The sequence below is a fragment of the Alosa pseudoharengus genome, unplaced genomic scaffold (assembly GCF_046254945.1).
Source record: "Alosa pseudoharengus isolate Yale_2024_CS ecotype anadromous, Long Island Sound unplaced genomic scaffold, YU_APseudo_1.1 YU_APseudo_1.1_scf_24, whole genome shotgun sequence".
Lineage (NCBI taxonomy): Eukaryota > Metazoa > Chordata > Actinopteri > Clupeiformes > Clupeidae > Alosa > Alosa pseudoharengus.
The window spans coordinates 22,361,906-22,383,452 of NW_027468689.1; the positions used below are offsets into that span (position 1 = coordinate 22,361,906).

General features: G+C 41.4%; 3 protein-coding genes and 2 non-coding genes across 7 annotated transcripts; 4 read left to right on the top strand and 1 right to left on the bottom strand.

Moving 5' to 3' along the window:
- Nucleotides 1–1,193: 1,193 nt before the first annotated feature.
- Nucleotides 1,194–6,698, top strand: LOC143142537 (transcription factor IIIA-like). Its single transcript, XM_076303488.1, has 11 exons — nt 1,194–1,399; nt 1,567–1,667; nt 2,288–2,381; nt 2,833–2,921; nt 3,225–3,298; nt 4,072–4,155; nt 4,384–4,480; nt 4,823–4,955; nt 5,153–5,203; nt 6,004–6,036; nt 6,126–6,698. Exons 1-11 carry the CDS (start codon nt 1,283–1,285, stop codon nt 6,366–6,368), a joined length of 1,116 nt encoding a protein of 371 aa, XP_076159603.1. The 5' UTR covers nt 1,194–1,282; the 3' UTR covers nt 6,369–6,698.
- Nucleotides 6,699–6,857: 159 nt separating this feature from the next.
- mtif3 (mitochondrial translational initiation factor 3) lies at nt 6,858–10,672 on the bottom strand. Of its 2 annotated transcripts, XM_076303490.1 has the most exons (6): nt 10,642–10,660; nt 10,170–10,418; nt 9,666–9,887; nt 9,111–9,407; nt 8,397–8,557; nt 6,858–7,794 (listed from the first exon to the last, which is right to left on the bottom strand). In XM_076303490.1, exons 3-6 carry the CDS (start codon nt 9,883–9,885, stop codon nt 7,552–7,554), a joined length of 921 nt encoding a protein of 306 aa, XP_076159605.1. In that variant the 5' UTR covers nt 9,886–9,887; nt 10,170–10,418; nt 10,642–10,660; the 3' UTR covers nt 6,858–7,551. The 2 variants fall into 2 exon arrangements, with proteins under 2 accessions (XP_076159605.1, XP_076159604.1); XM_076303489.1 differs by having other exon boundaries at nt 10,170–10,672.
- A 185-nt stretch (nt 10,673–10,857) lies between these two features.
- On the top strand, nt 10,858–21,547 carry nop58 (NOP58 ribonucleoprotein homolog (yeast)). Of its 2 annotated transcripts, none has more exons than XM_076303491.1 (15): nt 10,858–10,989; nt 11,666–11,742; nt 11,935–11,987; nt 12,424–12,548; nt 15,518–15,654; nt 15,947–16,011; nt 16,373–16,507; nt 16,636–16,781; nt 17,066–17,192; nt 17,465–17,628; nt 17,955–18,089; nt 18,224–18,285; nt 18,750–18,913; nt 20,142–20,275; nt 20,983–21,547. In XM_076303491.1, exons 1-15 carry the CDS (start codon nt 10,945–10,947, stop codon nt 21,040–21,042), a joined length of 1,629 nt encoding a protein of 542 aa, XP_076159606.1. In that variant the 5' UTR covers nt 10,858–10,944; the 3' UTR covers nt 21,043–21,547. The 2 variants fall into 2 exon arrangements, with proteins under 2 accessions (XP_076159606.1, XP_076159608.1); XM_076303493.1 differs by having other exon boundaries at nt 20,986–21,547.
- On the top strand, nt 15,275–15,359 carry LOC143142742 (small nucleolar RNA SNORD11B). The gene has a single exon (XR_012990982.1). It is a non-coding gene; the product is annotated as a small nucleolar RNA SNORD11B (small nucleolar RNA).
- Nucleotides 16,829–16,912, top strand: LOC143142741 (small nucleolar RNA SNORD11B). Its single transcript, XR_012990981.1, has one exon. It is a non-coding gene; the product is annotated as a small nucleolar RNA SNORD11B (small nucleolar RNA).

Here is a 21,547-nt window from a genome sequence, read left to right on the forward strand (position 1 = left end):
GGTAGGCCTTCAAAAGCATGACATTTTCGGTTTAGTTTGATATTTAATTTACTTTTGGACTGTTTTATTATATTGTTAAATGTTGGGACTGATGGGCACTGAAATCTGGGGAGGTATTTGATGATCACTATTACGTATGTAGTTGAAAGAGTGTTGGGATTTCAAACAAACCTTTCATGCGTTCATTGAAGGTCCGCGGTGCTATAATGGAAACCTTATTGCGTAGCCAAGTAGCCTATATATTGAGTTATTTTTAAATTATGCATGATTTACTTTTTATTAATTTTGTAGGATGGCTTTATTTTGTTATATAGAAGTATCTAAATAACCTGTTAAAATGTACCAGAATTCAGGAAATTGCATCTAGTCCAAACATTTTTTTCTGGGGGAGGACCCCCATACCCCCTGCTAAAATGTCCCACCCACTTTCACAATGCCTCCGACGCCCATGGTCCTAGTAGTAGGCTAGCTCCCTTAGATAGCAATGTTAATTTAACTCTGGGACCCTGGTCCCAGGGATGGATTACTGCACGGGCCTTCTGGGCCCAGACCCAGGGGCCCAAGGTGTCAGGGGGCCCTGAAGCCCAAACCTTTGCATGGAATCATTGCCTCAATATCAACACATCAGGATGTAGGCTATGAATCTGATTGAATTTAGTATTGGCCATCCCCAAAATGCACCAGAATACAGGAAATCACATCAAACAAATTAAAAAATTTCAGGAGCCCTTAATACATGTGGGCCCAGGGGCCCGAAAGTTCATAATCCGTCCATGCCTGGTCCCTACACCTGAGAACCACTGATGTTTTTTTACTGTACCGTATAATGCTGAATGAGCCAAACAAAAATTTCCGCAGCAAAATTTGGGTTGGCCCCACCAAATCTCACTCCAAGGTTTTTTGAAAAGTTGGCAGCCCTGTTTAATGTGAACTTGGGAATTTGCCGTTTTTGTCACTTGAAAGCTGCATATCTTTCTTTCACGAGCATCTTACACTATATTTTAAGCAAATACAGTTGTTTGTTTAGGATTAGTGAGTGTATGTTTTAACCTTTGTTGTGGCATCCATGTTTGTCACACATTCCGATGGCAAAGCACATGAACACTGCTGTCGGAAAAACAAAGTAGCCATGGGGGCGGTCCTTGTCATTCCGAGGTGCTGCCAACGTCTGCCGGACGTGATGTCACCAGGAAACGTGTGTGACCACCCGGCGCTAACACGAGGGTTGAGCAAATGCAATGTTATCATTAGTCTATGGAAAACAAACAGTTAGTACGATATAATGGAAGAAACAGCGAACAAAAAAGTACTTACGTATATATGTTCGTTTCCGGACTGTAACGCAAGCTACAACAAAGCATGGAAACTCGATGCTCATCTTTGCAAGCATACTGGAGAGGTAACGTACTAAATTATCTGCTAGCTTGTTTTGCAGTTGCAAGCATCATCCGTGGCGACTTTCCACGTTTCTATAATTAGCGGATGTTATTTTCGTGTCTTGCAAATTGGCTGTTGGCTGCTCTGCTAATGTTAAAGTTGCTTGATCCCCCCTCTTATTATGAATAGAGGCCGTTTCAGTGCGACCATGAAGATTGTGGGAAAGGTTTCGTCACCAAATATCATCTTGCTCGACATAAGCTAAGCCATAGCGGTGTGAAACCGTTCAGGTAGGTGTACGCTACATAAACACACATGTTGGAAGTTGACTTGGCAGGTGTCAAATGTCAGGTGTGTCGAGCCTCAAATTTTGCTTCACACATACACACACACACACACACACACACACACACCTACATTCTGGTCGAGAACATGTGTTTTCGTCCTAGCATGATAGGTGCTCTAAAGTTGTGTATGATGGAGACCACAAAATCAAAGGGAAATGTGCATGTAGGCTACCCGTCAAAGAAATGGTTCGGAAATGATATGATTACGGAGGCCAGGTCTGTGATTTGTGCTAATGTACTGATTACACTGAGCAAGCAAGAGATAACTCAAGAGTTAAGAGTCAAGGGGCATTGTGATGGCCTTGTAATGGCCAAATTCACATTTGTCAAATTTAGCGAATTACCCTAGGAATTACCCCCTATGGTCATCTGTCAATTCAGTGTTTGTACTGAAAAAACTCCTGGCTGTCACCACAGTTACATGGCAGGAAATTAACAGTTCTTTGGCTCAAGCCATAGACAATTCAACACAGCCCTGGTGCCTCCAAAGCACAAAATAGAGAGGTGTGTAATTTGATTGATTGTTGATATGAATTTTCTCTCACACACACACACACACATAGGTGCTCTGAGGTGGACTGCACTGAGACCTTCACAACCGGACAAAACTTAAAGAAGCACATGTCCCGCAAACACAAACCGGGGCATCTTTACAAGGTACTGTGTGTTTGTTTCATAAGCAAAACTGGGTGACGTCACATTTTGTTTATGTTTCTCAGCAGACACTTTTGTCCAAAGCAACTCTATATTATATTTGAACTAAAGACCAAACAAAACACACCAGGTAGGTAGCTCACCCCTCCCTTCAGAGCTCCCCGAGAAAACTCCATTCAGTGTTTTGTTATTGTTTGGGGACAGGCTGCCCCCACTTTGTTTCCTGTTGACGGAGGCAAGGCGGTGTAAGAAGACCGTTTTATTTTTACAGTGCTCCGAGAATGGAGACCTAGCATATCGCTTACCCAACCTTTAAAAAGTGATGAAATTCAAAACAATGTATAGCTTTGGTATGTAATAGAGTAAAGTAAAGAAAGTTTGAAAAGAGATAGTTTGTGGTTGATGATTAAATATGTTTCTGTAAACAAAACCCACAATTTGGCACTTGTTTCAGTGTTCATACGATGGCTGTGGTCAAGAGTTCCGCAAGAACAGCCAGCTGAAGTCCCACAAATCTGAACATACCCAGCTCTTATCGTTCTTGTGAGTTACTCTATGTGTGTGTGTGTGTGTGTGTGTGTTTGTGTGTGTGTGTGTGTGTGTGGGGGGGGGGGGGTGTGAGTTGTTTGTGAACTTTCAATTACATTTTTTTTGTTGTTGCCAGTTCTCAGCCTATATGCACCACAATAGATGTGATTCTTCCTCATTCAGTTGCGTCTGACAGGGGTGGTATTTTGGATGGATGATGTAATGTGCCATATTAGCTGTATTTGAATGCAGATACAGGGTGACAAATTGAAGAAAAAGGCCCTTATTTGATCATCATCTTCTCTTCTGCTTTCTCAGGTGTACTTTTGAAGGATGTGGCAGACAACTGGCCACATCAAGTGGTCTTCGTCGCCATGAGAAAGTCCACCGGGGTGAGTGACCAGAGTATATGCTGTGTCAGTGTGTTTGCATATGTCTGGCCTGGAAGAGGTAATGTAAAGCCAAAAAGTATGAAGTAAAGTTGGCTTAAAGTATGAAGTAAAGGTGGCTTAAAGTTTACTGACAGTAGGTTTCATTTTGATCTAATTTTACTCTTGTTTATGAGTACAGTGTATGTCGTCTCCATGGTGTAATGGTCTCTTGAAATAATCAGTGTGCAGCATTACTACAGTATATTAGAACTGGACTCAATTCAGTTGTTTAACATGTTTAAAATACATGGATGATATCAGCAGAGCATAGTACAGACATGTAATTTTGTTGACATCGGAGTCTTTGTTTTCCTTTTTATACTCTACTCCAGTGGTGGGGTGGGCCCCACTAGTGGGGAATAGAGACATGTCAGGTGGGGCGCGATGAACAGGAGGATTTTTTTTTTTTTTAATCTTTAATAATGGCTTTCTTTTTTTTTGACAAGATCATAGATTCAAAACAAAATAGCCACACACAAACATAGGAGTCATAAACAGACCGACATATGAATTAAAATAGCATCTGATTCTGATCCAGCGGACCAAGACAGGAACCATTTTCTTTTAACATTATAATTTTGCCGAGTTGAATGACTGCAATGTTTGAGAACCACTGCTCTACTCTAAGTTATTTGTTGGTCCTTATTGTGTACACCTGTGTGTGTGTGTGTGTGCGTGCGTGTGCGTGTGTGCGCGTGCATACGCATTTGTTTGTATTTATGCACTTGTGACAGGCTACCCTTGCTCAGAGGAAGGCTGTTCCTTTGTGGGGAAAACATGGACTGAGTTAACTAAACACCGCAAGGAAATGCATCGAGGTAAACACACACACACAGCCCTATGAAGGAAAATAATACACATTCATGTGAAAATATGTTGTGTATTCATATGAGTTATACATAGTTTGGACATGTGGATAACTAAGAGATGTTTTTAGTTTAATTTACTGTGCAGTGAATAGACCTGCAGAGGCAGTGATGTGTCAACAGTATCAGTTATATATTCAGTATTCACGTGTGTGTGTATGTGTGTGTGTTGATCTGCAGCTCTTCACAAGTGTGATCAGTGTGACAAGAGCTTCCATTACACCTGGTTCTTGCGGCAGCATCAGAGGATTCATTTAAAGGAGCGTGTGGTTTTCAAGTAAGGGCATGTGCACAGGTCTGGGGTGTCTGATAGTCACTCAATTCTGTATGTGAATGAGTTTGAGCCAAGACTGAGAGTGTAAGAGATTATAGTACTGGCAAGTCGATTAAATGTGACTGACTGGTTATTTTGTCCCACGTTTTCTAAAAACAGTCAAATCATCTTGTACTTGTAATAGCCTCTGTAAACCCAGACTAACGTATCTTGTATTTATTTTGTTAGTACTTATACAGAATATTCACACAAGGATTTAGCAGAGCACTGTTCAGATAAATCCTTCATTCATAGACCATTTAACCCCCCCCTCCTCCTCCTCCTCCTCCTCCTTTATTTCTCCAGGTGCCCCAGGGAGGGATGTCAGCGATCCTACACCACACTCTTCAACCTCCAGTCTCACATATATTCTTTCCATGAGGAACTACGTCCTTTTGCATGTACTCATGCAGGCTGTGGCAAGACCTTTGTGATGAAGGTGTCTTGTGTGTGTGTGTGTGTGTGTACACATTAGTTTGAAAGTAGTTATTTCTGAACATTCTGTTGCTGTTTGCAAGCAGCCAATATAATATTCGCTAAAGCAGATTAGTGTCTTAATGCTAAAACATACAAACAAAATGTTCCTACAAATTAATGACATCCATTGAATTAAAATTGAAGTTTCTTTGCTTACAGCAAAGTCTACAGCGACACCTGGTGACCCATGATCCTTTAAGACGCAAACAGGTGGGTATTGGATTTATGTACTAGTGCCATTGGGTGAAATCGATGGAAGGTCTAGGTTAAGTTACACAGAGAGCTACGGTTAAAGCATCGATGTAGTGACTGGGTGTGATTCAAATGTGAAATGACATTTACATTTGACATTTATCAATTTTACCAAAGCGACTTGCATATCTCAATTACATTACAAGGGCCATTCTCCCTAGAGCAGTGTTTCTCAAACTTTTTCAGACGAAGGACCACTTAACGCATACAAAAAAAAAATCACGGACCACCTAAAAAAACAAACAGCAGACCTACTTCAACAGTATATTACACAATAGGCCTACTCACTGAACCACCTTGCTCATTGTCTTTGCACCTTGGTTATCGCGTCAGAGGATTCATATGAGTTAAAGTGGCATAGCTTACATAGGCAGTGTTGCAGACCTGTTTGGATTTACATAAAAGTTGGTTCAATATTGCAAACAACTCATCTATATTATATTTTACCACGTCTGCTCACGGACCACTTGGGATAGCTTACGGACCACCAGTGGTCCCCGGACCACACTTTGAGAAACACTGCCCTAGTACATCTTGGGGTGAAGTGCCTTGCTCAAGGGCACATAGATAGAAGCTGGGAATTGAGCCCCCAACATTTTCAGGCTGCTGCATTCTAGCCCAGCTCCTTAACCACTATGCCACCACCTCCCCTCCCCAAATTAAGTGCATATTTGTTTACTGCCAAGGAAACACTAGTTATTTAAAATTAGACTTTTTAATGCATTTTCACTCCCATTCACAATATTGTTTCCTCTTAGGAGAAGAAACCTCGGAAGATCAAAAAACGCACTGTAAGGTTCTATTTACAACATTCTTTCAATTAAGAACTATTTTACTCTTGTCCTGCTATTTATGACTAATTCTTGAATTTCTTATACAGGAGAGGAAACCGAGGAAACCAAGTAACATCTTAAAAGGATCCCTGGTGTCTCACCTTAGCGGCTTTCACCCCGAAAGCAACTGTAATCCCAAAAGCAATTGTGATCCCAAAAGCAATGGCAATCCTGAAAGCAACTGCAAAATCAGCATCTTGGACACAAGTAGACTCATTCTTGAATCTGTACAGAGCACTTTTCCTAATTCTGCCCATGCTGGACAGTGCATTGGAGTAAAGACTGCATAATTCTTACCAACCAGTGTTTGCAGGCTATGGATATGAAATAGGAACCATGCCTTTCAGGAAGATGAAACTGTTCTGTTAGGTCAGAACGTCATCCTGAGTTTTAATTTATGTTTCAGAAGTTCCTGTTGTTGTGTCTTTGTTTTGCTTAAGTAAGCAACTGAACTGAACTGACTTGTTAGGTTAGTGGTATGTGAATGTATAATTTGCTTTGCTTTTAATCAAGTTGTTTATTCATGAAGTTACATTAAGTATTCCTCTCAGAATTGTCTCTGTCTGTTATGGATGTGTGTATTATGTACACAAAACTAAATAAATGCAATATTTCTTTAATTAAGGTGTTTGTTTACTTCTAATCTGGACTATCCTGAAGTGGTTTCTCTTCATTAAAGCAACACCAAAGAGTTTTTTGTAATCATTTTTTTGTAATAATAATGTTGCCAAAATCGTTTCAGTGGTTTATCAACTTGTAACAGGGTGAACGGCACTTCTGCATTCGCTTCGCGGCCCTCTATCGGCTATAACCACACTATGTAAGTTTGCCATATCGGGTAGCAGATCTGTAGTTCAATGGAATGAGACATCAGAAGCAAGTCAAATATGTAGTTTCTTATGTCGCAATACATCATACTTTCATAAAATCATGCAACACGCTCTACCTTGTCTGTGGACATTGTTATTTGCAAAGCCAGCATTGGATAATCAAATATTGTGCGTGCAACAGAGGAAAAGTGCTTTGGTGTTGCTTTAATGCAAGATTTGTTTTAAATCAGTAAGACTGGAAATAAGAATAAGGATAATTACCTGATAATTATTTGGGGCTTTTATGACTTCTGGAGTGTGTGTGTGCATGTGATCGTTACGTGACCATACAATGTCACATCTCAAAGGAACAGTTTTCACAAACATTTTTTAGGCACATTTTATTCAAGACCTGTCTTTCTCGGGCTTGATATGCTTGGGCACTGTCAATTTCAAGTCAGTCCCCATTGTCACAAGTATTCCTTAAGCAGGAGTTAAATCTTCCTCATCAAAGGGAGAACACAATTGACCAACGTCTTACAGGTTTTTGTGGTCTTCAGACCATCTTTGAGGTAAATAGTCTTTGTGTACCTATACACTCCCACCTCAAAATCTTTCCAAAAAATATCTTTTTACACTCCGTCTGACTTCAACTTCACTGACTTCATTTAGAATCCATCTCTTTCTCCACTGAGCCTTCTTTGGCAGTGGAAGTAGATGGAGCAGTGTCTCTGGATATGGCGGTGGTCTCTGTGGATGCTGATGTTGCCATGGCAGCCTTTTTCTCCTTGTCTGTAGGAGGTCTGATGACACAAGATGCAGCTCGTCCCTCTTTGATGACTCGGGGCGGTGACACATAGCCAAAGAGCATGCCCAGTTTAGAGAGCGTCACCTCTAGGCTTTTGTCCTGTAAACACACACACCGACACAGCTTTCAGACTGACAGCCCTTTTTAAGTTTTCTTACCTCAGTCTGTGGAAAAGCCCTTTGTATAGAAATTGCACTTTTTCCTTTTCTTACGGCTCCTACACACAGCTGCGTGCGTTGCGTTGCTGGAGACGCATCCTATTCACTTTACATGGGCTTACGTCATCCGTTGCCGAACTGAATTGTGGGTCCGTTGCGTCGCGTTTCTCCCGTAGCTCGCGTTGAGAAGTTCAGCTGATGCTGCACCGACAGACAGCACCGGCCAATCAAGCCAATCGACGGACGGCACCAACCAATCAAATTATGGTTATACTTCAAGTCATTTGCATAGCTACCGTCGGGAACACCCACTGGCATGCGTTGACTGAACGCAGCTGTGTGTAGGAGCCGTTACTGCCCTGTTTTTCCATTTCACTTCAGCTGCTCCTTCATACCTTCATATAACACATCGTTCTTTTCAATCTGATAAGCTTGAGAGAACTGTATATTGGCCACTAGGAATAATATTTTTTTTTTATTCTAAGTGGCTTCATAGATATTCTTGAATGAGTGTTTGCTAAGCAGCAGAATACTGGTACTCACCAGTGGTTGTGCGTCATCAACACTGCTGTAGTTACTTGCTCGTAATGTTAGTCTGACATGATGCTTCTTATCCAGCCAAGAGCTGACTTGTCGAAGTTTGGTGTTGAGGTCACCTGATCCGATGTCGGAGGACATGGTCAACTCTTTCACCTGTACAGGTCCTGATGAAGTAAGCACATGGCTGAGTGAGTTGAAATGAATTTACATTACATTTATTCATTTGGCAGACGCTTTTATCCAAAGCGACTTACAGCAATAGAATAACGTGTAAGCTACAGTGCAGAGGAGACCTTAACTTGGAATTATCACGGCATCTGTCAATACTAGTACTAGAGGATAGCTGTGCCTACATTTTAAGTACTAGTCAAAGTGTGGTAGGAAAGTAAGTGGTAGAAGGAGGAGGGAAGAGAGGGAGGTGGAGAGGAGTCCTGCAAATCAATCATATGTTCCTCGTATCAAAGTCATAAACATATTAATCAACATATTGATAATCATACCATCATGGTGGTGCTGACTGATCATTAGCAATCACCTTGCCTTTTTTATTGCTTTTATATATTGTACTATCACTTGTATACTGTATACTGATTTTATGTCAAATAAAACCAATTAATCAGTCAACCAACAATTGATCAGATCAGTAACTGTAACTGTGATCCATCAGTGCTTTACAAATTATACTGATGACCACAGAGGTACCCTAGTAGTCCTCACCCGATTTGTTCTTCATCTTTTCTCGTAGTTTCATCTGCTCTTCGTGGATCTGTTTCCCGGTCAAGAGCCTGAACACCGGCGGGTCGGCTCTCTCGTTCACCGCCACCAGCTTCAACTGCTTCTCCTCCATCATCCTGATCACGTCCGCCCGGTGAAACGTGCCCAGGTTCTCACCTGTGTCGTCCAGCAGCAGGAGGCGGCGGTGTTGGATCTTTCGTCCCACGCTGCTGATGGTCTGACGGGCACGTGGGTCCTGTTTTATTTTGGGTTTCTTGGGTTTGTCCTCTGGTGGTTCCTCTGTATGAGACAGTAAAGCATACCACATGCGTCTTTAACACTTTCAATGTTTCCAGTTATGCACAGCTACCATTCACACAGTCAATCTGTACACATTCATATTTCAATCATTACATCAATGGAAAATTATCAAGGTTTAACTTCTAATAGTGTCAGTGCATGAAGTAATCGAGTATAGTTTTACTTCTGTATGACTATATAGTAATAGTGGTTCACTTGCTCAACTTTAAATACTCTGTAAATACTCCATATACTTACCATTTTCTCCATCACCAGTTGGTTGTGTAGAGAATCCAGCAGTGTTCCTGGAGGAAATGAACGATGTGAGGTTCCACACAAAGCGGCAGAGAGGTGGCTGGTCTTGCCTGGCGTGGTAGTGATTCACAGCTACTACAGCTGTTGGAGACACTGGGCATGGTCTTCTCCGGAGTGCCACTGCAACTTGGGGCAGGACCCAAGACAGCCGGAAGGCGGACATGTCTTTGAAAAGAAAAGGGGGATAACGTTAGTCATCATAACTATCCTATTTGGTCTAGGTCTGCATGTTCAAAGCAGAAAACACACAGGGCTATAAAGAACATAACCTAAAGAGAAAAATAAAAATAAAAACAAGACATATTTGAGGACGTGCGAAATATGTGACAGTTAGTTATGTATGTGACGAGAGCAAGAAAATAGAAAAAAATAGACAAAAATTTTTCTAAACATTGACAGTGAAATTTGGCTGAAATTCCACGTGCAGAATTAACCCACGTAGCTTACCTTCAATGTAACGATGCTGGGAACAAATTGCCCCCTGCGAGACGTCTTTCGGATTTACCAATCTTACATGGCAATGAAATAGACAATATATAACGTTACAGTTAACATTTAATAACAGTAGCTGGCTAGCTAATGTTCACATTGACCTCCTCCACTGTGCACTGAACTGAACTTGTTCTTCTGCTTCTTCTTCCTCTCGGGTTTATTGGCAGGGCACCAGTGAATACCGCCACCTACAGTATAAAACAGCTTACATCCACATTCTCTGTTACAAACTAGCATGAACGCCAGAAGATACTGAACTCAGGAGGCAAGATGTAACCAACTTTGGAATTCTTTTAATTCTAAAATATAGGACATTCAGATAGTGGTAGTACCAATTTCATATAGTTAATTAAAAGAGTTATTGGAGGCTCATTATCATCTACATAAATCATAAATAAAGGAACTTCTATTTTCTCATATAACCTACCCGTTTGCCAGGAGAGTTGGTGAAATAAACAAATTCGGAAACAGTGATAGTACCAGAGTTCCGACATTCTCTGATATTACTCATATTAGACACTCTCTGGGTAGTTGATGAATATTTTTTATAGTCATCGATTCTCAAGGACTCTGGTTCTACTCTCGCGACTTTTCGGAGCATGCAGACTTGAGTTGAGTTGAATCTGCGCAAGCGCGTTTTACACTTGGAACCGCGTGGAGGTCTAGAGCGACACGGGCTCTCCAAGGAGAGCAGGAAAGTTCTTAATCTGTAATAGAAAAACAAATCAAAATGCTTGTTCTGTTCGAAACCGCGGCAGGCTATGCCATATTCAAAGTAAGTCCGACGTTTTTATCATCCTAAACATGCTCTGTGTGAAGTGCTATCATAACGTTACTGCAATGTTACCTAGCTACGTTATAGTAGCTAGTTTACTAGCTTCCATGGGTCGGCTAATTTTGCGAACTTTTACCAAATAACTTAGCGTTATCCTAAAGATAGTTGTTTAGTAATTAACAAGAGATTATTGTAAACGCCTGTCATAACATCCAAGTCGTTTATTTCTTTGTTCAGTAACGTTAGACGGGCTCTGGTTAAACCTTGGTAACTTAGTTGTAACGTTAGGCCGAGAGTGCTGCAACCACGTTGCGTTTTTCTCAATAGACATTTGTCAGCTTTAACGTTAGCCTCCATGCAAAGGTTACAAGACTTTTTTTGTCAAATGGCATCAGTATATTATGGTGTCGGTCACGTTTGTAACTCCGTCCAATATTCATTCAGCCATGTGTCGACGTTGCCAGCTAGTGCTAACGTTTTTTTTTTTTTTTTTTGTAGCCATATGAAAGTGACCACATGGTTGCATCTTTTCCTCCATCACACGTGGTTACATAGGCAATGATCATTCATTCAATCATTAACGTATTTATTAATTCGTGAGAAGACCGCTTGTGTGTATGTTTGAGTTGGGTATATTTAAATAACCAATATTTTATGTTTAATCTGTCTGAATCAGGTACTAGACGAGCAAAAACTCCAGGAGGTTGACAGCCTGTGGAAGGAGTTTGAAACTCCAGAAAAGGCTAACAAAATGTGAGTACTGGAAACAACCGAGCTTCATGTATTAGTAATGTATCCACCGGTAATACACAATAAATACCAGGATATTCATGTAAGGCAGTGAAATTAGCCACAGAACACAGTGGCCGTAGTGTCTTATGAATGCACTTAGAGTAAATTATGCTTTAATGGGAAAAATAATTCTGACTATTTTTACATCCTAAGGGTGAAATTGAAACACTTCGAGAAGTTTCAGGACACTACTGAAGCTTTAGCAGGTATTGTATGATACTTAAGCAGGTATTGTTTATGTCCTTCTGTGTTGTCTATGATGTATCTCGGAAGCCTGAATTAAAACTGATGCAATTCTGTCACTGCCACTGAGACAATCACAGCTCAGAAGACATAATCTTTCATGAACTGGTTGTTGATCAATGCAAATCAGGGAGGGACTTCACATTGTTGAAGATACGGACTTATTTCATGAAGATTTCTGTTTAGTTATCAGATGGTCACTTTCTGATTATGATTTTACTCAGTGTGGTCATCCAGATAACTGGGGCATATTGCTATGTGCAGTCTCTGACCTTCTCAGCACATAATGTATTTTGGATAGATGGATAGAAACTTCAATAATCCCAAAGGGAAATTCAAACTTCCAGTTTCACAGAACACATTATATATATTAATATTAGTTGGTCTCTGTCTGCATAGCGGCCACGGCTCTGACCGAGGGGAAGATTGGGAAGAGCCTGAAGAAGGTGCTAAAGAAGGTTGTAGCCAAAGAGGCCCACGAGCAGCTAGCCATCACCGATGCAAAACTGGGTGGAGCCATCAAGGTGAGCAGGGTGCCACAATGGCCCATTTTCACACTCCACTTTATTATATCCGTTTTCAAACGTCATTCCCTGCTTTTCAAGCCCCACCTGCAAGGATTAAAGTTCTCCGTCATAGGACGGATTTCCGTCAATTTGATTTTAGAAATGTCATATTTGAGATCGATGCAGATCCGATGAGGAAAAAAAATAGGAGGGGGGGGGGACTGTCACCTTTGCTTTTCCTTTTTTAAGGCAACTACAAATATTAGGTAAATGTTTAAAGACCTAATAGTGTTCTTGAGAACTTTCTGTGTCTCAATCCGTGACCGCTCAAGTCCTATACGGCCTACGTCAGCCATGAGTTTCGCTTTGTATGTTGTAGCTACACACTTGTCTCGGGCGTTTGCTTAAAAAAAGAACACGTATGGAGGACTATAACGGTCTAAAAGTTGGATTATAGTGACACAATCGAGACAGCTGATGAGGTTGGCCAATCCGTTTAACTTTTTTGGATATGATATTGTGAGCTCTATGTGCGAATTCGGAGGCTGTGTTCTTTCCGTGCATCAATGTAGACACTTAATATCGCGAACTCTTGTCAGGGGAGGTCATTCATTTTGGGTGTCACCTATGACTTGAACAGATAGCCTGCTATGCCACCCGATGTAGGCTACTATTATTGTTACAGTTTTTAATCAATGCAACTAACATTATGTGTAAAGCGACGCAATATAAACCGTAGCCTATGCAATTTATTATCCCGTCTGTTATGACATACAACAATGTTTTTCACAATTTGCGACGGAAGGTTTTGACTGAGCGTGTCGAGTAAGGGGGTCAGTCGTGTTTGTGACGCACAGACAGCCTTGTAGCCTATTTTGCTTAGGCCTCACTTTTAACGACAATAGGTTGTGAGTGTATGTTGACAAAAAATAACCATACAATTAAAATAGTCAACTTAAAACTTTGCTTTAAAATATTATTAATTTATAGCACAAAACCATAACCAGTGGGCCTACCAGAACCTCGCATATTAGCGTCATGATTTGTGTGCGTCTATTTGGCAAGGCCACTAGCTGTCATGGATGCGTTGTTGCTAAAGGAAGGCAGGTGTCAAAAGTAAAAAAATAAATGCAGATGGGCAGCTGTAGGAAACGGGGGAGAACTAACAAGCCATGGTGTAAAGAAATTAAAGTGCCAGGAGTTTGCTTTTGCGCGGTTCGCTGCAAGAAAATTGTTTATGGATGCAATAGGAAAACGTTTTAGCACGCCACCAATCAGAAGACCGCCATAAGGTTAACGTTCGTGCACTTCAGGACATCTTCCCTACCTGGTGCAACTAGCCACCACGACAGAGGTAGGCTACGTTTATCTATGGCTGACCGTTTTTACGTTTAGAAAGTAGGCTACGCATGTTATTTCATAGCGCAACACGACCTGTCCTTAACCATATCGCAACCTCTTGTCAACCTTATACAATCTGTTGCTGAAAACAAAAGCGCCGTCTCCAGATTGTCGTTACAAATGCGCAGACCTCCTGCATGAGCCCTCACAGTATTGCTGCTCATTGGAAAACTGAGTTGTCTGTAAAACTCAAAATTACCATGTTATCATTAAATGCGGATGAGGCAACAAATGGAAATATGAACAATATCTAGAATGTTCTGATTTGTTACTTTGATGAGGAAATGGGAAGTCTTGCAAACTTGATTTTATAGATTTTACTTGGTGTTGAATTGCATATTAACAAGAAAAAAATCTCCCCTTTAAACACTTTTGGCCTGAAGTAATTAAATAAGAGTGTGTTAAAGCCTTTCTACAATATTGCTGCAGTAGAAAAGAACAGCAATGGCTAATCAGCAATGGTCAGGGATGGTACTAAAATATATTTTTGTTCATCAGGAAAACTCAATCTCAATCAAGAACACTCTCAATTCGCCTTATTCACATGGCGGCCATTGGCGGCTAAAACGAGGCTACAGGGTACACAAACCATAGGATTGTTATGTTCTATGCATTCACCTGTAGGTGGCATTAATTATATAGTAAGTGTACCCTGTAGCCTCGTTTTGGTTTAAACAATGGCCGCTGTGTGAATAAGGCGAATACTCCCTTTACTTTGCTGTTTGCATCTTTTTGTACATTAAAAACCAATAGGTCGCGACCGCAAAAGGGGTGCTATCTCTATAGGTAGATATGAACAACGTATGACTTACCCCCAACGTATGACTTACCCCCAACGTATGACTTACCCCCAATCCGCTGGGTTTGATTTTATAAAATGTATAAAGATAAATAACTCATTTGTTTGAGTGTAGTTTTGTTTTGAGTCATCTTTATTGTTCATAACGAAAGGCATTAATAAAGGTAGGCATAAAAAGACAAACTCCCTCATTTATCGACCCCCACCTGTCATGCCTCTGTTTCCCACTAGTGGGACCTGTCCCACACTTTGAGAACTGCTGACCTGTATGTTCTCCTATAGACGATCTAGAGATGATAAGATTATAAACTATATGTTGTTACTCAGTTTATGGTGTGGGGTTTGATTAAGGTGGTCAGCAATTGTTCTACGATTTTTAGAGACCAAACTTGAATTGACCCTCTGTAAAATCTATTGGCACATTATTCCACTTTTGTTTTAACACTGTCTGATGTCTCCTCCAGACCTAAACATCTGGTAATCAATCATCTTTGACATCTGTGTGTATGTTAGGGAAGTAGTCCTCATCAGGTCCATGATGTTATGTCCGCAATGATGATGATGACAGTTGTCTTCCTCCTGAAGCTGAAGCTGAGGGTTTTTCAGTCACTATCTCATCTGAGCTAAAACTATAGTTCTCTGATTTTACTGTAGATTTATAGTTATGTCAGTGAACACACTTAACGTTTTTCTTTTAATAACCACTGATGTAAAATAATTTAAAAACTGTTGCTTCCTACTGTGTGGCCTCCTTGTTGACTCCCCTCCTCTCTGCCGCCCCCTGCAGGAGAAGCTGAACCTGAACTGTGTGCACAGCCCAGCTGTGGCTGAGCTCATGAGGGGGATCCGCAACCAGATGGAGGGACTCATAACTGGGCTGCCCCCCAGAGAGATTAGCGCCATGTCCCTCGGTCTCGCCCACAGGTCAGACCAGACACAAACACACACACACACACACACACACACACAATCTGGCACAAGACTGCTGTTGCATTTTTTAAGAAGTTCAGACACACACAATGTCCAAATCTGCTGACTGGTGCTACTTTGTTGCTGTCAATGATTACACTTTGCTGTCTGATCTGTATGTAGATTCCTCAGCATTCGTCACTACCACTGAGACAGTAACTCTAGTATTGGCCATACAGTATGTCTTTAACGGGGCTGGGAACCTGCATCACTCATCGTCTAATTACATTGTTTTCTCTGTCCTCAGTCTGTCCCGCTACAAGCTGAAGTTCAGCCCTGACAAGGTGGACACCATGATTGTTCAGGCCATCTGTAAGTACCACAAAGGAAATAGTGAGCTTGCAATAATCATGTAGATGTATCGTAGTTGGTGAGTTAAAACAGTTCCAGTGGGATGTAGCAATCTCTTTCATCCAAAGTAAGAGGAACTCGCAATGTAGATATCAAATCTCGGTCGATTGTTTCTCAGGCAACGGCACTTATGCGGTTCTACCATGCATCTGTCTGTTGTTTGTTTTCTTTATTTGGTCTGCAAAGACCAAATAAACAAAAAGGTGTTTTCAGCCTCAGCATAGTTATACATGCGTGTGTCTCAGGCAGTTTGTGGTAATGCATGATTTAATGGTATCAGTGTGACCTCATATCCTCTCACCTTCTCTGGCTCCTGTTGCAGCGCTCCTGGATGACCTGGATAAGGAGTTGAATAACTACATCATGCGCTGCAGAGAGTGGTATGGCTGGCACTTCCCCGAGCTTGGCAAGATCATCACTGACAATCTGGCCTACTGCAAGAGTGTTCGTAAGATTGGTGAGCACTACCACTTTCCTAACACTGAAATGTGTACGCAGATGGATCTAGAAAGTCTAATGATGACTATACCAGGCGTATTAGAAGCAACGTCTGATCATGCTCTTACTTTTGGTATTGCTGCACAGGTGCCCGCACCAATGTGGCGACCACAGATCTCTCGGACATCCTTCCAGAAGAGGTGGAGGCTGAGGTCAAGTTGGCTGCTGAGATCTCCATGGGAACAGAAGTGTCCGAGGAGGACATCCTGAACGTCAGGCATCTTTGTGACCAGGTGTGATGTGTTAGAGAAATTGTCCTTGTTAGGTCTATGGTGTTATGTGTTAGCAGTGATGATGTTGACGGTTGTCTTCGTCCTGAAGTTGAAGCTGAGGGTTTTCAGTCACTATCTCATCTGAGCTAAAACTATAACTTTGATTTTCCGATTTTACTGTGGATTCATTATGACTGAACACATTTAACTTTTTTCTTTTACTTGCGTCTCATGTAATTACTGTTGTGGCAATTTACTTGTTGTGGATGGTGTTGGTCAACCTTGTCCTGTGCTTGTTGCTTCAGGTGATTGAGATCTCGGAGTACCGCACACAGCTTTACGACTACCTGAAGAACCGCATGATGGCCATCGCCCCCAACCTCACGGTCATGGTGGGAGAGTTGGTTGGAGCCCGCCTCATTTCCCATGCAGGTGAGCGCTCATTGGCCTAAATGACTGTCCTTCACAGTGCATGTGTTGGCTGTGATTTAAAAGGAATACCATGGCTTGCGATGACGAGGACGACATCATGTCTTTCCTGAAAAAATTATGTGGGTTTTTTCGTCACTATCTCATCTGAGCTTTTGCCAGCCGGTATTCAAGCATTACAAGTATATTCATGCTGTATGGAGATTAGAATTGCAGTGGATGTAACGTGCGTGCGTGTGTTGACTTTAACCCTACCACCTGTGCTCCTTTATCAGGTTCCCTGCTGAACCTGGCTAAGCACCCGGCCTCCACCGTGCAGATCTTGGGGGCCGAGAAGGCTCTCTTCAGAGCTCTGAAGACCCGCAGAGACACGCCCAAATATGGTCTCATCTACCACGCCTCCCTCGTGGGACAGTCAAATGCCAAAATCAAGGGCAAGGTAAGCATCCCCTAAGACCTACAACATTTATTCTTGTACTACAATAATTGAGGCCATTCTCAACAATAGTAGTTAAATGCATGTCGGTATAATGGCAATGTTAGTGATCCTGCTTGCATAAATAGCTGTGATGATGACGACATATTGTCAGTGTTCCTGAAACCTACCATGTGGGTATATAAGTCACTATCTCATCTGAGCTTCTGAACAATTTACCTTTCATTAGACATGTTTATAGCCCTCTTCTCCTGCTCTAGGTTTTTAGAGTTTTCATGTTAGAAGAGTTAAAAAGAATGTGCGTGTGTGTGTGTGCTGGTCACTTCCAGATCTCCAGGTCATTGGCAGCTAAGACTGCGTTGGCTATCCGCTACGATGCCCTGGGCGAAGACACAGACGCAACGATGGGCCTGGAGAATCGCGCCAAGCTGGAAGCTCGACTACGCCAACTAGAGGAAAGGGGTGTAAGTACAGCGGCACCCTCAGCCACCTGATTGAATCTGTGGCTTCTTGAAAGCCCAAGTTACAGCACATGTCAGAACATATGATAAGGTCTTTGACATTTCCTTGGTCTAATTGTTTGTCTTTCTGCTTTTAGATCCGGCGGATCAGTGGAACAGGCAAAGCTCTGGCTAAGGCAGACAAATACCAGCACAAGAGGTGAGTGCCTCCAGATGGCTTTGGCTTGATGCTCAAAAAAATGCAGTGGAACTAGTTGGACATTAAAGGGGCTATGTGTAGGGTTCCAGTCTTGAATGCACTGTTATGTTAGCAACAGCACTCCTACGTTGACTTGTATTGTTTTTTATACAGCGTCACATGTGGTGCAAAGTGGTATTACAAGGGAGCTGGCCCAATGCTGGCTGGTTTGCATGCTAACTGTAGTGTATCTGGGCCACACAGAGAGCGTAGGCGTGTTTCGCATTGCGTCAAAACTGTCAGCATGCATTTTTTTTCCCTCATTTTTTTGCTGTTTCTAAGTCATTTTACAATGTTTAGGCTAAATAAGATTTTTATTTAACTTTTAGAGTAGCTTTGTTTGAATTGGTTAGGTTATGGGCTCTTGATGTTATGACTCCAGGCCAACCTCTCACCCTGACATTACTTCTCCATTCCCCTTGCAGTGACGTGAAGGTGTACGACCCATCAGGTGACTCCACGCTCCCCACCACCTCTAAGAAGAGGAAGATCGAGGAAGTGGAACCGGCAGAGGAAGAAGAGGAGCAACCCGTGCAGTCCAAACCCAAGAAAATAAAGAAGGAGAAGGGTGTCGCCGCAGCTGCAGAAGGTATGGCTGGGAAATCAACCTTGCCCTCAACCACTCAGGAGTTTTCCTAGAAAGTGTCATTATGTAACAACCATAGTCACAGAGAGATGGTGGCCATAATGACTCATTAGGCATAATGGTTATTGCACAGTGACACTTTCAGGAAAGACACTCAAGATCATGTAGATGTAGGTAGAAAAAGATGTTAGGTTTTGCAAATGTGCCAAAACTCAGACGTGTATTAGCATGTGTATTCATACAACTAAGTTAGTCAGCCTGTCTGTCAGAGCAAGAGGTACACGCCAGAAATCATGGGTTCGGTGTACATTTACTGAGAAAAAGTATGTAAAAGTGCTTACAATATGAATTGACCTGTCGCTAATCGCCACCCTTAGAACGCTGATGAGCCAATGACAGTCCAGCCTCAACGGGACTCGGACATCAGCTCGGACAACTCCATAGGAAACAACAGGGGGCAGGCATAAAATGACAAATTAATGGTTATTTATGGAGTTTATTTACTCAAAAAACCCCGATGGATAACCATGGTCAAACGTTTTGCATTGGGGACGTGTAATACTGATAGCCGGTACCCCGAGAGGCTAGAAAACAGGGTATATTTTCATCAAAAGTAGCCTACAGGACGTCTCGCGTTTGCAACACCTCGACGTAATGTAGGCAACTAAGCCAACAACGTGGGCACAGGTTCCCTGTTAAATCCCAAGATGAAAATGCTCATTAACCAACTACTATATTCTTACTACATTAAATATTAACGTAACCTAACATATCTTAGTATCAATCTTCCGCTAGCTAGCTAGCATTAATGTCAGTGGGATTTGCACAGCTACTCGCCACAACTGCTTGTCACCTTGTATGTATTCTAAAGTTTTGAATACACCCCTCCATAGCATAATTAAGTCCCTTTTGATAGCTTCTGGAGGAAAGTAAATCCTTTTATCGACCAAAACGTCCTCAAAGCCTGCTTTCATATACTGTCAGCTGCCATTGTCCACAATGTATTTCTAATCAAGTCTGGTTTGTTTTGTCAGAGTTTTTACACGGTAACAATGGGGGGCGGGGCTTAGCGGCAGGTCAATTGCTCACTGAATCAAATGTTTTCAGACCTAGATGGCTAAAACAAATGGACTGGCTTATTTCATTTAGATTGTTAGCATGTGTAGCCACCCCAAATACCTAAACAGAAGTGACATTTTAACATTTTTGTATGTCCTCTCTGAAACTATAGCAGAGCCCCCTGCGGAAGCCGAAGAAGCGGAGACGAGCGAGCCCAAGAAGAAGAAAAAGAAGAAGCACAAGGCAGAGGTGGAGGCAGAGGAGCCGAAGCCAGAAGAGGAGGAGGTCGTAGTCAGTCCGCCAGAAGTAAGGGCCTGTTACCCCTTTTGAATTTCTATATATTTTCAGGGTTCCCACGGGTCATGGAATATCATGGAGTCTATTCCAGATATTATCATTTTTTGGGGGCATTTTTGGGAATTTTGTTGTACCAGTTTAACATTTACTTGCCAAAATACATTAATACAAAAATTTCCGCACAGAATTGGTGTATATCTGGATATTAGTTTTACTGCTTGCTTGAGTAGCCCAACTTTGTTTATTCAATGCCCATTTATTCATCTCTCGCTCTAAAAAAGTTAGATGCGGCTGCTCTAAAATCATTTGTCGGTATATTGTACCATTTATTATATAGTAAGTCATGGAAATTATTTTATTTATTTTTTTTGTCAGGGAAAAGTCATGGGATTTTACATTTGAGTGGGAACCCTGTATTTTACCCTTGTACAGATTAATTTAAACATGTTTGGCTTTAAGAACAGGAAGAGGTCACTAGTCTTGAGTTTTTCTTTTCTTTTTCTATTAACACATTTACCTCATATGACTACAATCTTTTTCATTTTTTTGGAGGACAAGAACCTGTGACCTTTAGCATATTTTGGTTTCATTTAATTTGTACAAAGGTGAATGTGACTTACAGTGGTTGGTTGGTTGACGTACAGCGCACTTCTCATCTGTGTGTGTGTGTAGCCTTATGCAGGATGTCTAATTTTGTTTTATTTTTCTCCAACTAGCAGACGACTGAAAAGAAGAAGAAAAAGAAAAAGAAGGCTAAAGAAACGGAGGGAGAGTGAAAGAAGAGATTAAACAAATGACTTAATGGTTGTTTTTCCCCCTTTTTTAATGACTTATGTTTGTGGAACTGAAAAAAATAATGTGTTTCTTTTTATAAACTGAACAATGTCAGCGATTCATTGAGTATTTCTAAATATACTGTGTTAATTAAAAAAAATGCAGTTGTCCATATAAGGAACAATTCCTGGTCTTGTTTTAAAAAGGACTAGAGACTGGATAATTATGTTCATCATACTACATCAGTATGCCATTTTCTTTCTTAACATAAGTGCATAGAATCCACAATGTCACAATTTTTTTCCACGTCAGCCCCTACAGATGAGTCATTTTTTTTGTATAGGTGTCTGTCTATATGTTATATTGGTTGTCGAGCGATTGCTTCATGATAATGTGAAGAGAAATGTGTTTCAGTTGGTTGTCCTTTATAAAGCTGTAAGATGGGTGCCAGGTGACTGGGAGTGGACCCTGTTGAGACCTGGGCAATAAATGACTATTTCTTTATCA

Coding starts and splice junctions, on each gene's coding strand:
- LOC143142537 (XM_076303488.1), top strand. CDS start 1,283: ATGGAAGAAACAGCGAACAAAAAAGTACTTACGTATATATGTTCGTTT. Junction 3,299..4,071: donor CCATGAGAAAGTCCACCGGG/GTGAGTGACCAG, acceptor CACTTGTGACAG/GCTACCCTTGCTCAGAGGAA. Junction 4,156..4,383: donor CCGCAAGGAAATGCATCGAG/GTAAACACACAC, acceptor GTTGATCTGCAG/CTCTTCACAAGTGTGATCAG.
- mtif3 (XM_076303489.1), bottom strand. CDS start 9,885: ATGTCCGCCTTCCGGCTGTCTTGGGTCCTGCCCCAAGTTGCAGTGGCA. Junction 9,408..9,665: donor AACTGGTGATGGAGAAAATG/GTAAGTATATGG, acceptor TGTCTCATACAG/AGGAACCACCAGAGGACAAA. Junction 8,558..9,110: donor AAAGATGAAGAACAAATCGG/GTGAGGACTACT, acceptor TTACTTCATCAG/GACCTGTACAGGTGAAAGAG.
- nop58 (XM_076303491.1), top strand. CDS start 10,945: ATGCTTGTTCTGTTCGAAACCGCGGCAGGCTATGCCATATTCAAA. Junction 18,286..18,749: donor GACAAATACCAGCACAAGAG/GTGAGTGCCTCC, acceptor TTCCCCTTGCAG/TGACGTGAAGGTGTACGACC. Junction 18,914..20,141: donor TGTCGCCGCAGCTGCAGAAG/GTATGGCTGGGA, acceptor CTGAAACTATAG/CAGAGCCCCCTGCGGAAGCC.